Source organism: Aythya fuligula, chromosome 17, assembly GCF_009819795.1.
Source record: "Aythya fuligula isolate bAytFul2 chromosome 17, bAytFul2.pri, whole genome shotgun sequence".
In the NCBI taxonomy this organism is placed as follows: Eukaryota; Metazoa; Chordata; class Aves; order Anseriformes; family Anatidae; genus Aythya; species Aythya fuligula.
The window spans coordinates 15,017,453-15,033,072 of record NC_045575.1 but is presented as its reverse complement, the minus strand read 5'-3'; the positions used below and the strand labels follow the sequence as shown (position 1 = coordinate 15,033,072).

Here is a 15,620-nt window from a genome sequence, read left to right as displayed (position 1 = left end):
TGGATTTTGTGCCCTGTGATGAAAAGAATAGAGGAACTCAAGTACAGAGCCACTATGCTAGTTCTGTCAGTAATTTCATAAAATGACACAAAACAACTTTGAATGCATTTTACTAAAACAATTACAGAGAAGTTCTAAAAATTAATGTTTCTGCTGCACTTCAGCTCATAAGCCATAAGGGGATCTTTTGTCTTTCAGTATTACAGTGCTCAAGGAAAAAGAAGAGGATTCTGTTTTATGGTTCTGAGTCAGTCTTTTTCTTACTAACATATGGCCCCATTTTTCCAGGTTCTTTAAGCAAGTTGGTAACATAAACTTCGATGCATATGGAGTTTGATTCATGAAGAGTTTAATTTGCCTAGTATAAGAGATTCACATAGGTTATATAACATCATTAAATTATTTTTGTAGTTTGAGTAGGATCCATTGAGGAAGGCAAAACTGTTTCCCTGACATCCATTTATCACTGTTTGCTACTAATTAGAAAACTGGAAATACAATGTGGATGACTCACATTATCAGCATTGTCTTTGGACTGATATATCATTCTTTGTGCTTCTGCAAGAACTTTTATTAATTTCCTAATTAATCTTTTTTTTTTTTTCTTTTCTTTCTTTTTTTTTTTTTTTTTAAGGTTTCTGACAGATGTGACTCCATTTTCGTTAATGGCAAGGAAATGAAAAGCAAAGTGGATACTATTGTTAACTTCACTTACCAGCATTTTACCACCCAATTAGAAGTGACGGTCTGGGTTCCACGCCTCCCGCTGCAGATAGAAATATCTGATACAGAGCTTAGCCAGATCAAAGGCTGGAGGATACCTGTCACCTCCAATAAAAGGTATGCTCACAGCATTAGCACTGTCCAGATATGTGCCCAGAGCCTTTGATTTTAGAATGCAGCAAATTTTTAGAGTATTTCTCAGGATCTGAACTCTCCTGTTTCAAATGAGTTTTATAGTCTGGCTTAGCCTTCATTACAAAATGCCCAACAATTGTATAAGAAAGCTGCATTTTATCCTGATTTATATATATTTTAAAAGTTAGTGACTTTACTTGGAGCATTAATCAATTCTGTACAATCTCAGAAAAATTGCATCATACACTCCAATGTCCAAATGTGACAAAAAGAACCAGAACCTCTCAATTCCATATATAAAATCATGTGTGTGTGTGATATTAAGCTCTGACAGTGTTTAATTTTTGTGTACACAGCTAAATAAAATAAGGCCAGAGAGGAGTCAGGCCACTGAGCATACATAGCACTTAGATGTCATGCAAGTCCAAGCCAGTCTTTTCTCTGCAAGAATCTGCCTGGGCACAGTTGAGGAAACAGCTTACACCAGAGATCGAAGGGGCACCACATAGATCCAGAGGATACCCAAATCTCATTGTTGTGGCATATGGAAACAGCCATTGATCATGAACTCAGTCTAGACATAGCTTTAGGCAGGGAAAGATGAACCTTGGAAAAGAAAATCCAGATATTTGAGGCTGTTGAGTTTTAAAAAGAGTTCTGGGTTTCTGATTTTGCATTCCTGTAGTCATTAAATACTTGTTTTTCCATCAGTAGAACTGAGTAACTTGCTCATTTCACCGTGATGTTGGGAGAATACTGTTCAGCCTATTCCTGTGTCAAGTGAGGCGTAACTTTATACAAAGTACTTAAAGTTCATAAAAACTGAGAGATTTTTTTATGCCTAGGAAACATATACTGAGCATTCCAAATATTGGCATCTGCCACTCAGACAGAATTCTGAACATGTTCAAAATTTCACTGCAGAAGAAAACTTCAGCTATACTGAAGCCTAGCTGAAAATATGTGCTTTTAGAGCATGTGTTGTCCTTTTTAATTTGCATTTGACATCAGAGTAACTTAGAAAGCCTTGTTATGTCCTATTATGCAGGATTCTGAAGGGGACATTCTTCCTCAGAAACAGAACTCCGGTTTCTTTTAACCTGATTGAATATAGATAAGGTTCTCATTTCTGTGGATTCCTCCAGTTGACCTTGGCAACCCCATATCCATTACTGCAATGCAGCATACAGCTTCCCTAACAGATTCACCTACTACCTCTGTATGTTTTCTTAGCATTACTTGATATTTCTAAATTCAAAAGCAGCAGTAAAAGTGCACTTTGCACAATACTGCTTCTGTCATTTTGTCTTGTTATACTGGATGATGTGCCAGACACCTTTTTTTTTAAAACAAACAAACAAAAACCACAGTAATATTAGCAAATTCAGAACAGAATAACGCCTTCTTAACAGCCATTTTTAAAAACTGTATTTTAGGTCTGCCCTTGTTGTCACTGTCCCTTACCATTTGGGACCATAGCAGGGTAGCAACAGCACACTTAAAAATAGCTCTTAAAGATCAGAAGGCAGAATTTCCCTGAAAATCAGTGGTATCACGAAGAGGCAGATAGAATGGCTTGAGAACATGTGAAATCTTGCAGGTGGCGAAGAGTTGTAAGACCAACAGGACTTTGGATGATTATGCAGTCTCTGCAGTTTATAGCAGACTTGGGTGAAGCACACCTTACCAGATCTGAATTAGGCAAAAAAACCCCACACCTATAAAAAACTGTATTCTGATTAATAGATTCTACCAGGACAAACATGGATTGAAAACAACAACACAAAAAAGTGGATCTGCTCTCTTAGCCTTCCCTACTGAAAACGTTTATTCTAGAAAAAAATATCTTTTGGACAATTTGCTAGATTAAAAGCTTCCAGGAACACTACTATATTGGTGAATTTCAGGCTAAGTTGAAAAATGGTACTTGAGAACAAGGCATGACAACTACTGAAATTTGTAATACAGTGATAAAGCATTTCTGGCAGCAGTAACTGTAGCATTAAATGCTATGGCAGTTCTTGCTAAAGCACTCAATTTGCCCAGGAGAACATCTCAGCTACTGAAGAGCCTTAAAGAGCCCAAACAGACAGCAGTGGAGGAGAATTATCTAATAGTTTATGAGAGCATAAAACTAAGGGTAACAGCACACAAAATGTACAGCATACTCAGGTAATGATCTCGGAAGGGAGGACTGACTGACTTCTTGGCTATGTGGGTGTTTTTTTCTGGAGGCTATAGCAGAATAGGTGATGAGGATCTGGCACAAAAGGAATTTGTTTGTTTGCTTCTGTGATAAAGGCAAAGTTGCCATCTGCAGAAGGAAGAAATGTGCTAGGTGATGAATGAACTGAATATATGACAGCTGCTTAAAGTTTCACTTAACTTACCTTCCGCATGTAATGTGCCTGGTACTGTAACACTTAGGCACAGCTCCTACTAAAGCCAGTGGGGATTTCACTTACTAAATGGCTGCAGGATTAAGCTGTTGATGTTTATTATAGGAGTAAACTTTCTGCAGCAAGCTTGGTGAGACAGTCAACTGTTGTTAACAGTCGTGGACATTTGACTTTAAATATGGAGCACTGGAAATTTACCCCCTGGTGTCAAGTTGTGATTTATTTGGCCGGCTGAAATAAAGATAATGGTCTGAGAGTCTGCTCTGTTCGCAGTCTGGCAAAGCAGTGCAAGTTTGCTGCTGCTCAGATTGTAGCTGAACTGCTGGCATGTCTTTAGCCAGCATTTCCTGTGAAGGGTTGAAGAGAAACCATGACCACTGCATCATGCCCCAGAATTGCAGCTGGCAGTTTATGAGATTGTGTTCCAGTATTCCATGCACAAGTGAACTGGAAAGGTTTCAACTACAAGCAACTTTCCCTTTGTTTTATGGAATGCTCATTTGAATTCCTTTTAAAACTTTGGGAAGCAGTATTCTATATCAACGGGCAATCTAGGACTAGCATTAGTTTTGCTCAGTCTGATATTTACTTTGTACCTATGGTTTTTGCATTTATGTTTAGATTTATCTCGAATTTACCTGAGATTTAATGCATTTTCCATTTGTTGTCTTGATTTTTTCTCTGATTTTTAATTTGTCTTATAACTCCATCTCCTTCATAACTACATTTTTCCCAAGAACCTAAAACACACGGGAGTGCTTCTAACAAGTTTTCAAATTGAAGCACACAAGCCATTTGGGCTGCAGTCAGGTGCTGAAGGTTGGTTTCCTGAATCCTCATTCAGTGATATAACCAGAAGGCAACATTCACTCACCCCAAACAATGGTTCACCTGTACTTTTTCACAGTTCCTTCCTGCTATGGATAATATGGTGTTAGTGCTACACAGGGAGAAGATCATCCATCATGTAATGTATGATACCTCAGAACAGGTTTGAAAAAAAGAAAGTGCTTTAATCTTTTTTTTTTTTTTTTTTTTTTTTTACCCACAAGGATTGTCAAATCTAACTCGAGTCCCCAAAGGACCATCCAAAAAATTAGACCATGTGTCTCGTGTCTGAGAGCATTGTCCAAATGTTCCTTGAACTCCAGCAAGCTCAGTTCCCCCAGGTCCTGTCACTGTCCCCAGAGAGCAGAGCTCAGTGCCTGCCCCTCTGCTCTCCTCATGAGGGAGCCGCAGGCTGCCATGAGGCCTCCCCTCCAGGCTTAGTGAACTAAGGGACCTCAGCTTCTCCTCCTACATCTTCCCCTCTAGACCTTTTACTATCTTCGTTGCCATCCTTTGGACACTCTTTAACAGCTTTATGTCTTTCTTGTGCTGTGGTGCCCAAAACTGCACACAGTATGCAAGGTGGCACATTGCCAACAGGTCAACTGAAACTATGTCACGCTCCTCAGCTTTACTCATGGAAGGACTGTAATCCGTTTTTGCTTATCTCACCTCACCACAGACAAGACAGTTTTCATAGAATCACAGAACCACAGAATGGTTTTTGGTCAGTAGGGGCCTTAAAGTTCGTCTGTTCCCCCCTCCCGGGATACCTACCACCAGACCAGGCTGCCCACAGCCCCATCCAGCCTGGCCTTGAGCCTCACATGAGGCATTGCTTTTCTACTCTCCTCCTGTCTGCTTGGGTCGGTATCTTCCCACCAATGCCTTGTCTTCTCCACAAGAACTAAATATTGCTATAGACTTGTTTGTCAATCAACAGAAGGTGAAATTTCTGAGTATTTGTTCTACTCTGGTTTCCCTGCTGCCTCATTCTCATATGCTCAGTGTGGCTGTGCTGGTTCAGTTGTCTGAGGGGCTGAGCCAGATGGCAAAATATAACTGGATTTACAATGATCTTTTAAATGTTTTTATTGGTGCTGTCAACAAAAGAAACACTTGTGAAACTACTGCCTCAGCATGGCTGTTCTTCATCTGAATAGCTACTTCTATTTCAGACCTGAATATGCCCAAACCACATCTGTTCTTGCTGATGTTTGTTGATCTAATAAAATGTATTACTTTTCCCTATAAACTCTGACATGTTTGTAATTGTAAAACACATTTGATTACAGACATGTTTGCTTATCTAACTTCTTGAATAATTTCCTTTAAGCAATGCAAGAGACAGGGTCTTTACACAAACTGTACAACTGTTGCATGCCTGGGCCAGTTTGAGCTAAGTGGCAGTTTCCACCTGCTCTGAACTGCTGTAGGAGTAGGGACATGCTCAAGCAACAGCAATAATGAGGCTCTTTTAATGCCAGAAACTGGGAAGAAGAAAAAAAAGACACCACTATGTAAGAGCAGTTACAGAATTTACCAGATCAATCTGTGCATATATGGCAGACCTGATTATTGTTATCATTATCCAGAGGAGAACGTCATCTGTGGTGTGTGCTGCTGCAGATGTGAAGAACCTCCCTTTCCAGATGAAAATAAGCTTCATGGGATCAGGCCATGATACAGGGTCCTTGAACTAGCATGGACTAACAGAAACCTCTGCTCCTGGAATGGGCTGTAGAAAAGCTTAGAATTGTAGCAAACAGAAGGTATATATTTAAATTAAAGTCAAATATTGGAGTGGAGAAGAGGTCCAGGCAGCCTCTGCTAGTCTAACAAGGCACATTTACTTTGATTCCTCATGCATCTGCAAAATAATTATCCTCTTTCTGAAGCTCCTGCATTAGCTCTGTGCCCATATATTTACATGTACATCTGATGAATGGCTTCAACTTGCATTAATAGGAATTGCATGGCTAAAGCTTCACAGAACAAGCTGGAAATTTCATTTCAGTAAATATTTGCAACTGGAATAACAGGTTTTCATGAGCTTCCAGGGAAACAGACATCATACATTATGACTCCAGCATATGCGTCAGTGTCAAGCATGTAGTTAAGGGGACTTTTACCAGCATCTGGCCTTACTGAACAAAAGCTAATAAAGCCATTGCTAAGTCAGAGTGACCAAAACCTTTGAGTAGCATAAACCTTTAAAACATACTAAACAGAGTTAAGCCAGACATGGTATTGCTTGTGAATGGCAGTGTTTTGAACTAATGGTTAATTTGGTGGTAGGTCTGCTTTGGTCTTGTCTAGTACCAGAGCCAAACACAGGAAAGTTAGCTGGAGTTAAATGAAGGGGAAAAAAATGCTTTAGTTAAACCTCTTCATGAGTGCTGTCACTTGGAAATAAAGCCATTTTTAGAGTGAATTAAGTGAAACTGGATTCAAACCATTTCATTTGTGAATAATAACATCCACACAAAGTTTGAACACGCTGTAAATTCACTCTTTGTTAATTGAGTTTAATGTTCTCTGGAGATAAAGCCACAGAGATTTTTGTTAATAGGCAGATTGCATTTTCAGGATCTGCAGAGGCACCAAATAGCTTTTCTTCTTGAGCTGTGAATAGAGCTATGTGCAACTTCTGTAGCTTTCACTAAATCAACTTCTAGTGGCTTGAATTTTTATTTATTTATTTTTTTAATTAGGGTTGTTTCATATGTTTTTAAAATCTGTGACTTTTTAATGGGTATTTCAAATTCAAAACCAGCAAAACTTATTTCTTCAGGGTTTTTTAAATAGAAAATTAGTATTTGGCCCAAGAACTTTTGAGAGTGGGGCAAATTAAAAGAGACATATAAACTGCTTACAGACAGAGTCTGTAATATAAATTTGACAGATCACTGATTAGATCAGTGCTAGCAGGCACCCTCGCTGTTTTAACTCAGCTCACTGGCAAAGGCTTTCAGCGTGAAATGTAAATTAAATGTAATTTTGGCAACCTTGGTTCACTCCAGAAAAGCAGGAAAAAAAATCTTCCAAAGAAGTTTGCAAAGCAACAAGAAATAGCATAAGAAGGATTCTGAGAGTGATCCAGAGCTAACCTCAGAGATGATCAAGGGGGAAGAAGCAAAATATGCAACGATAGCTTATATTCACGAGGACATGTCTTAAAGATAAAACGAGTTCACTGCTTAAGGAAGGATTTTAAGCCTACTGAAAATACTGTAACAAGAAATTTAGGATTCTAAAGGGAACTATGTAATTCAATGGATTTCAAATATTTTGTTGGGTCCATGGAGACAGAACACTCAATTGCTCTTATTAACTGAATCAGGGATTTGTGGCTTTTGAAGTGGAAATGGATGTAATTTAGTCAAAAAAAAAAAAAAAAAAAAAAAAAAAAAAAAGAACTTGAGTTGTTACCTAGTAAAGCAGACTTGCAAAGCTCATATTGGTAATTCAAACACCTCTATTTTTTCTTCACATTGACATAAGAAAGTGTCTTGCCCAGTCCATAGTTTAAGAATGCTTTTCTGGTGTTCCACATTTGCATGCAATAGAAACCATGTACTTATAAGAAGAAATAGATAGATACCAACAGCTGTAACTATTTTTGTAAAGGAAATAGAACCCTTTGTCTGTTTGAGATACCACAAGAAAAGTTGGGGGTTGAATCATCTTTTAGTACTGGCTGCCCACATAGTCCAAAGCCTCATAATACAGGTAGTAGTGCTTCCTCTCTGCCCTTATGTAGCTTTCCTCACACCTTTTGGTCATGCTGCCCACAGCTCACATTTCTGAGCTGTACGGGCCTGGGACTGAAGCAGTTCTCTCTCTTGAACTTGTCTAGTCTCTATTTCCTCATAAACAGACTAAAGTTTTAGACAGTGAAAGTAAAAATAATTAAGTACAAAAAATATGAATAGGAGTAACATGTTGGATCTGAGTAAAATACCTGGTAGTGCAAAGATAAAGAATAAAACAGAGTAGTGTAAAAACAATTAAGTTATTGTAATGTTGAATATGAACATTTTTCTTCACATCACAGAACACCAGTTCTGTGTCTCTTTTTCCATACGAAAATTGGTTCCCACTAATTCTGTGGCCTGGGGGATTTTCCCCAAAATCTGGTAAGTACTTCTCACATGAATATTTCCTGAGCATTCTTCTCCAACTCTACACAGATACTAATAGTACTGACTGTGGTAATAAAACAGTGACAAAGCCCACATCTCAGGACTAAACTTGTTTTTTCCAAAGCTTGAGATTATTCAGAGCTGGGTTATGGTTTAGATAAGCTGAATGGGGCCATAATACAGGAATAAATTGGCAGTTAGAACCTTATAGAGTTCATGAACTCTTGTACAGCATTATAAAGCCAAACGACATCTAAATAGGTGTGGGTCAGGTAAGCTCTATGAATATCCCTTCTAGTGCTGTCCCTGTGGCTGTTTTGCTGACTGGTTTGCTTCAGCTCCTAGTCTAGGCTGCAGCTCAGGTTGGGACAGAGAGAACAATTGAAAATTTGCCTCAACTACTCAGCTGGTCTAACTTCTTGGTGTATTGTAAATCCTATTTTAGGACACTGTTTTGTCTTAATTCAGTGGTTATTCAGTGATGCTTCATTGACTAATGATGGACACTTGTTTTACACACACAACACCAGAAGGCTGTACCAAATACCACTAACTTGACTCTGAATATATATATATCCAGCTAACAAATGATGCATTGAGAATATATTTCCAGTGAATTATATTCTGTAACACCAGGACTTTCTAGCATTTTGACGAGCACAAGGGCTTTTCTAAGATACATTTTCAGTATTACGGTTTGCCAACTTTGTCATAAAACAATTTATAACAAAAGCAATTCTGTTTCATAATAGTTTCTCATAGCTGGTATTTCAAAAGGGATGATAAAGGAACACAGTAAACACAATACTACTTCCCAAAATACTGTGAAAAATAAGAGGCTTACCCTTTTATTTTGCACCCTTGCTATAAAGTTGCCTCAGGCTCAGTAAATGAGCAAAGAAGGAAGGCAAAATATTTCTGAACAATCAATTCCACAGCATGAGGTTATAATGAGGAAAAATGCAACCACCTAGAGCTTAATACCTGACTTGCAAGTGATAAGAAAAATCCATGTGTTTGCCCCAAGGAATAAACAATAACAATAAAAAAGAATTGATGGGAGAGTGAGTATTAAACCAGGGAAAATTCTGTGAGATGTGACCAGCCCTGATATCATGTACAAATCATTGTGATGCCTTATAAAAGGCTTATGAAAAACTGTTATATTGTCATGGGTTATATTTTTCAAGAGGGAAAGAGAAAACATTAATGGAAGTGTACCTAATGCTGCACCTATTCCTAAGAGTGAGTCCCACCAGTCTGGGACAGTGTACATCAGCAAAAGGGATGTCCTGAATAGTAATTTAAGTGCATAGCTTGTTTTTTTTTTTTTGTTTGTTTGTTTTTTTGGAAGCTCCATGTGGTTGTTACATGATTAAATATAGCAGACACTTGGATGAACTATAAGAGATTTAAGGCTAAATCATGGTATATGCCTCAAATGTAGAGGGCTTAATGAGCGATATGTGATAAGGTGGAGAAGCATTACATAAGCAGGGATTCCTGATTGTGTTAAAATAAAGTGATACAAATATTATGGTCAAGGCCCCCTGCAGAGCTGCTACAGGGGTTTGTTCCAGAACTGCCCTGTCATAAAACTTTCAGGCTGCTTTCCTTAGCCCTCTGCAGGCTTTGACTGCCAAGTGAAGACAAGGTGAACAGGCAGTGGATCCACTGACATCTCAGCCATGACAACTATATCTGCAAGTTGCTGGGCAGTGCCAGTCAAACAAAGAATTGACTAATTGATGTGACAGCAGCTTTTTGATGGTACAGTGCAAAATCTGTACAAGCTTATAACTCAGATTTAGTAACCACTCTTCCAAAATCTGTTTCCCTGCTTCTCATGCAGTAACAGATGATGCTAACGTTAATCTAATTGAAAATAATGAGCAAATGGAGCTCTGCAATGTTGTACAGAGATCATGGCAATTCAGTAAACATGGATCTGTTTACAGGCCTACTCGTGACAGTGAGGACGAAGAGGATGATGAGAAAAAAGGAAGAGGTTGCACCCTTCAGTATCAGCATGCCATGGTGCGAGTCCTCACCCAGTTTGTAGCTGAATCTTCTGAGCTTGGAGGCCACTTGACCTACATGCTAGGCTCTGAGTGGCAGTTTGACATCACTGACCTTGTGACTGATTTCATGAAGGTAGAAGAACCCAAGATTGCTAAGCTTCAGGATGGCCGAGTGCTGGTTGGTCGGGAGCATGGCATCACCACAGTTCAGGTACAGCCTAAAATGTCACTGCAGCTTCAGTAGAAGCATAAAAGCAAGTCTGAACAGGTTTTAATTTTTGCTGTTTGTTGCTTCTGTACAATAGGTGAAACTTTACGTGAAATACTGTATACTTTAGGTGAAACTTCTGAAGGGATTTATCCATGTTAATGTGACTTGGGAACACTATGGGATTTTGTGAACAGTGAAGCAAGTTACACGATCCCCACAACTAGCTTTTTTTTATTTCAGTGGCATCTTATGAACCCAACAGAAAATTTTACCCAAGATCTACATGCATCTTTACATGCCTAAATTAGTCCCTTTATGTTCACAAAATGAAACACAAAAAAATGGAACATAAAAACACTCTGTAGAAATCTTTCAGAGTGTTCATGTTCACTTATCTATCTAACTTTATTCATATTTGTAAATCAAAATAAAGCAATTATGAGCATTAGAGATAAACTGTAAGCATCCATAACATTCCAGTCACACTAAGTTTCCTATGCAGTCAACACGAAGAAAGAGGTACTTTTAGGGCTCAGTTCCTATCAGCCTAAAACAAACATCACAGAGAGGTCAAGGGATTTCTGCCCTTTAGATGATCTTTCTCTTCAGTGACTACAAATGACCAGAAGGCAGCTAGCACGGATGCACATAGCTGTAACGTAGGTGCCTGATGTTAGGTTAGATGATTTGCATATCAAGTATTTGGGGCTTGATCCATCTGTCTCTGGAATCAGTTGAAAGATGATTTATCTCCTGAGCATGTTAGAAACAAAGTCTTAAAGCAAACTGACAGGACTATTTGGCATGGAAAGATGAAGACAGGAACCCAGTGGGATTTCTCAAAATCCTTTTGCAAATCTTACTTTCATTTCCTTCAGGACCTCTGTTCTCATAAAGGCATCAGGCCAAGTTCCTACCACCCAGTCTCTGCATAGTCACACTTACTGAGTTTCAGCATTAATCAGTGTCTTACACAATGTCTTGTACTATACAGCATTCACTGGAAATGTTACAGACCATACAAAAATAACTTTAAAAAATAATCCCTTTAATTTAAACTATACTTCATAGTTGACATGAGGCTTCCATATTGAAATGATAAAATGCTTTAATAAATTATTTTGGAAATGCAGTAATTTAGCAGCAAACAAGTCTAATCTCTTGGAAGAAACATGAACTATATACATAAAATGTGACAAAGTTGAGATTAACCAAAGTGTTATGCCAATTAGAATCTAATCTTGCTTTCTAACACAGTTCCTGTTTCATGCATGGCATTTCTTTTCTCTTTCAAGGTTCTGTCACCTCTTTCTGATTCCATCTTGGCGGAGAAGACAGTGGTAGTTCTAGATGACCGTGTAACTATTACAGATCTAGGAGTACAACTAGTTTCAGGCTTGTCTCTTTCCTTACAAATCAGCAAAGGAAATAAGAGAGCTATTGTTTCTACCACTTCTGCATATGATATTCTTCATACTCCAAAACAGGTATGATCCAAAATAGGGTACAAAAATAATTGTTTTGTTTACTTCATTTTTGTCAGAAGCTAGGGAAAAGCTACTTGCTGTAAATTTAGACTGCACATACAATTGTATGACTTTGTTAAAGGCAGTAACTTCACATCGTAAATGCTCTTCATCTTAGTAATCAACTCCTACAGGTACAAACACCCACACAGGATGAACATTAAACTCTCCAGAACTAATTCAGACCTGCATAGCACTGGGAAAGTGATGGCCATATTTGTGCACGCATAATGATGTAGAAGGCATTTAGGTGCACTTGAGACACATCTTTTTCTATAGCTAAATATGGGTTAGCTCCATATGCAGAGGGAGAAATCCCATGCCTGAAAAGTCTCTAAGCCAGTTCAGCCAAAACAACCTTCTGTACAACCTATGTACAGAAGTTTTCATGGTGTCCCTTGCTGAAATTTGATGGATTTGGGCTCATTTGAATGGTATAATCTGAGTAATTAAATAGTTTAGGATGAGACCACAGAATAAAGTACATATATCTTTTTCATTATATTTATCATAGAATTGATACTCTATATCAGTAGAGAAAGGGCAACTGTCTTTTTAGTGGTAGTAATTTGTAGTAAGAGGACAAATTTTTTTGGTCAAAACCTTCTTAAAAATGGTGGAGTTGTGAGTGCTTCTGTAGTTTCCACAAAGACCTTTTTCAATCAAAAAGTGATTTTACAATCACTTTTGTACATTTCACAAAATCTTGTATATTTGAAAGCATAACAGAAAATTTAAAATAATGCATTGAGGTGTTTTCCTTAACCCAGTTTGTTTCAATGGGCTGAATGGGATCATCATGGGATCAACCTGTAACAGCTCTGCGCATGGTATTAAGTAAATCATTGAAACTGCAGCATTACAGAGATTCCTCGTTATAGGACCTTTATAAAATTAATTAACCAGGCCTTTAAAAATACAATTATTTTCATCACAGGGCCCTGGCATTCAAAAAAGGAGTCTCATTTAAGACTTAAAAAAAGAATTGGAAAAAAAATGTTTGTCAGCAATTTTTATTAAATTTAGATGACTGTATCTTTGACAGTTACTGAAGATGAGATAAATGCCTAATGGTCTAGAGCACACAAAATTGCAAAAAGAAAATAAGAAGCAGAGTAGACATTTTCATTTTTTCTTTGGAAAATACACCAAAGCTAAACTGTGTGTTTATTTTGCTGATGTCAAACAAACAACAGAGTATCGCCTATGTGCTTGTTTCACACTTTTTTTTTTTTTTCATTCTCTTTCCCTTACAGGAAGCCATAGTCAGTGCTTGGATTTTGTTCAGTGATGGGTCAGTGACACCATTAGATATTTATGACTCCAAGGATTTCTCGATCACCATCACTTCACTGGATGAGATGGTAGTGTCTACGCACCAAAACCTTCAGTCAAAATGGCCTGGGGTAGTGGCAGAAGGGGATGGGCAAGGACCTCTGATTAAAATTGAAATGGTCATCAGTGAACCATGTCAGAAGACTAAGCGAAAGAGCATTCTGGCTGTTGGGAAAGGTAGCATCAAAGTGAAGTTTGGTCAAAAAGATGCTGACCAAAAAGGAAGCAGTAATGACATTGATGAGACAGATAGAGATTTTAAAAGCCATGCAAGCAATTCTATAGAAAAACCTGCAGAAGAAGATAGGATAGCACAGGAATGGTCCAAAAATGGAGCCCTTGGTAATCATGAGGACAATGCAAACAAAAGCACAACTTTCATGTCTCCCATTGATCAGGAGTCCCTTGATGATGACCAGCTCCAAAATAACCCAACTGCCTTTACAGGTTTCCCTGCACAAGTAGAAATACCAGGAGAAAACAATCCCAGTGATCTCACATTGACTTCAAGAGGATTAACAGATTTGGAAATTGGCATGTACGCCCTGCTGTGTGTTTTCTGCTTAGCTATCTTGGTCTTTTTGATTAACTGTGTGGCATTCGCTTGGAAATACAGGCATAAAAGGTTTGCTGTGAGTGAGCAAGGCAACATGCCCCATTCCCATGATTGGGTCTGGCTTGGAAATGAGGTTGAACTCCTGGAGAACCCAGTTGACATTTCACTCCCATCGGAAGAGTGCACTACCATGATTGATAGAGGAATGCAGTTTGAAGAAAGCAACTTTCTCCTTAATGGGAGTTCTCAGAAGACTCTTCATAATCATATTCTCAGATCTTCTGAGTACATTTGTGAAAAAGAAGTTAAAAGTGAACCTATAAACCCTTCTGGGCCAAAGCAGAAGCGAGTGAAGTTTACTTCCTATACAACAATACTGCCAGAAGATGGAGGCCCCTACACCAACTCAATTCTATTTGACAGTGATGATAATATTAAATGGGTATGCCAAGATATGAACCTTGGTGATTCCAAGGAACTTAGGGACTATATGGAAAGACTGCAAGACAATATGTAAAACTACTTTCTTATGTTTGTAATCACCTTTATGCCTTCTGTTTATGGATGGTGGAGCAGTCAGTCCAGTCAGCAATAGGAGCAAGACAGCCCAACCTTGGAGTTACTGAGATGATAAGCTGATATCACTGAGCAGGTACAAGAGGCTGGCTGAGTTAAAGCTGTTTCACCACAAACCAGGATGTGCCCCTAAAACAGCTACCTGTAGGTGTTGGAGGTGTCACACATGATGGCTGTTTTTGAATACTGCCTGGTACTAGCAAAATGCTAATACAACTACGCTCAGACTCAGAGGAGACTTCATTTGTTTGTCATCTCTCATGATAAATGGTTAATCAGAAAAGAAAGGGATCTTTGTTTGCATTGATTTTTCTAATTGTCGTCCTTTGTAAAGCACAGTGGACATATCTTGCTTACAACCTGAATCAAGGCGTACGTTAAAAGGGATTTGAATGAACCTAATTTTATTGCCTATGTGCAATGCAGCCAAGTAGTCTTACTATTTTTTACACATATAAAAAAAAAACACATGTGGTTCATTTGTTTTCTTATTGTTTATGAATTTTATTTGACTTAGGGAACATTATTTTCTTGGGAGGATTTTTTTGTTTGGTTGTACCAAAGTGTAGTACAGTAATATTTATAATGATTTAAGTTTTCCATTCATCTGCATCAGCCCCTAGAGATACCTCCTTCATCACTGATTATCTTTCTCCTTTCCATATGGGTATATGGGTCGTTAGTATTTGAAACATAGAAAGGTATTAGAACTCTTACCGGGAAAGGGTTGTATCTTCTTACAGGGAACTGTAAATACAATAATAAACCCTGGAATATAAAAATCAAGGAGTAGCCCTGGGTTTACTTTTGTTATTGCTAACATGAAAAGGTAACCTCCAACCAAACAACACACAATCCAATGGAAAACACTTTTCTGAAACAGCAGCTTGGTTGACAAAACGCATTATCAGAATGAGAAAGCCACACACAGTATTGAGATGCATAGAATATGAAGGAAATTTCCTAGCAAATAAAGAAAGGCTTGGAGTCAGTTTACTCTTTACTAATAAATTAATACATTGATGATTTAGCAGGACATAGAAGTCCATGTACAACAAATAATGCCCCAGACCTTGTCTAAAACATCACTGATCTTATGGCTGCTAAAGAGAAAACATTTATACTGTGTTTCATTTAAAAAGGGAGCAGGAAAGAAAAGGCATAC

General features: G+C 38.1%; 1 protein-coding gene across 1 annotated transcript in view; it reads left to right on the top strand.

Annotated features, from left to right (window-relative positions):
* The window catches only part of TMEM132B (transmembrane protein 132B), a 262,231-nt gene extending 246,990 nt beyond the window's left edge, over window positions 1-15,241 (top strand). The window contains exons 6-9 of the mRNA XM_032198732.1: window positions 635-840; window positions 10,189-10,462; window positions 11,758-11,949; window positions 13,245-15,241. Coding sequence (XP_032054623.1) covers window positions 635-840; window positions 10,189-10,462; window positions 11,758-11,949; window positions 13,245-14,396 — 1,824 coding nt within the window. The 3' untranslated portion in view covers window positions 14,397-15,241. The remainder of the gene's footprint in view (window positions 1-634; window positions 841-10,188; window positions 10,463-11,757; window positions 11,950-13,244) is intronic.
* Window positions 15,242-15,620: the final 379 nt, after the last annotated feature.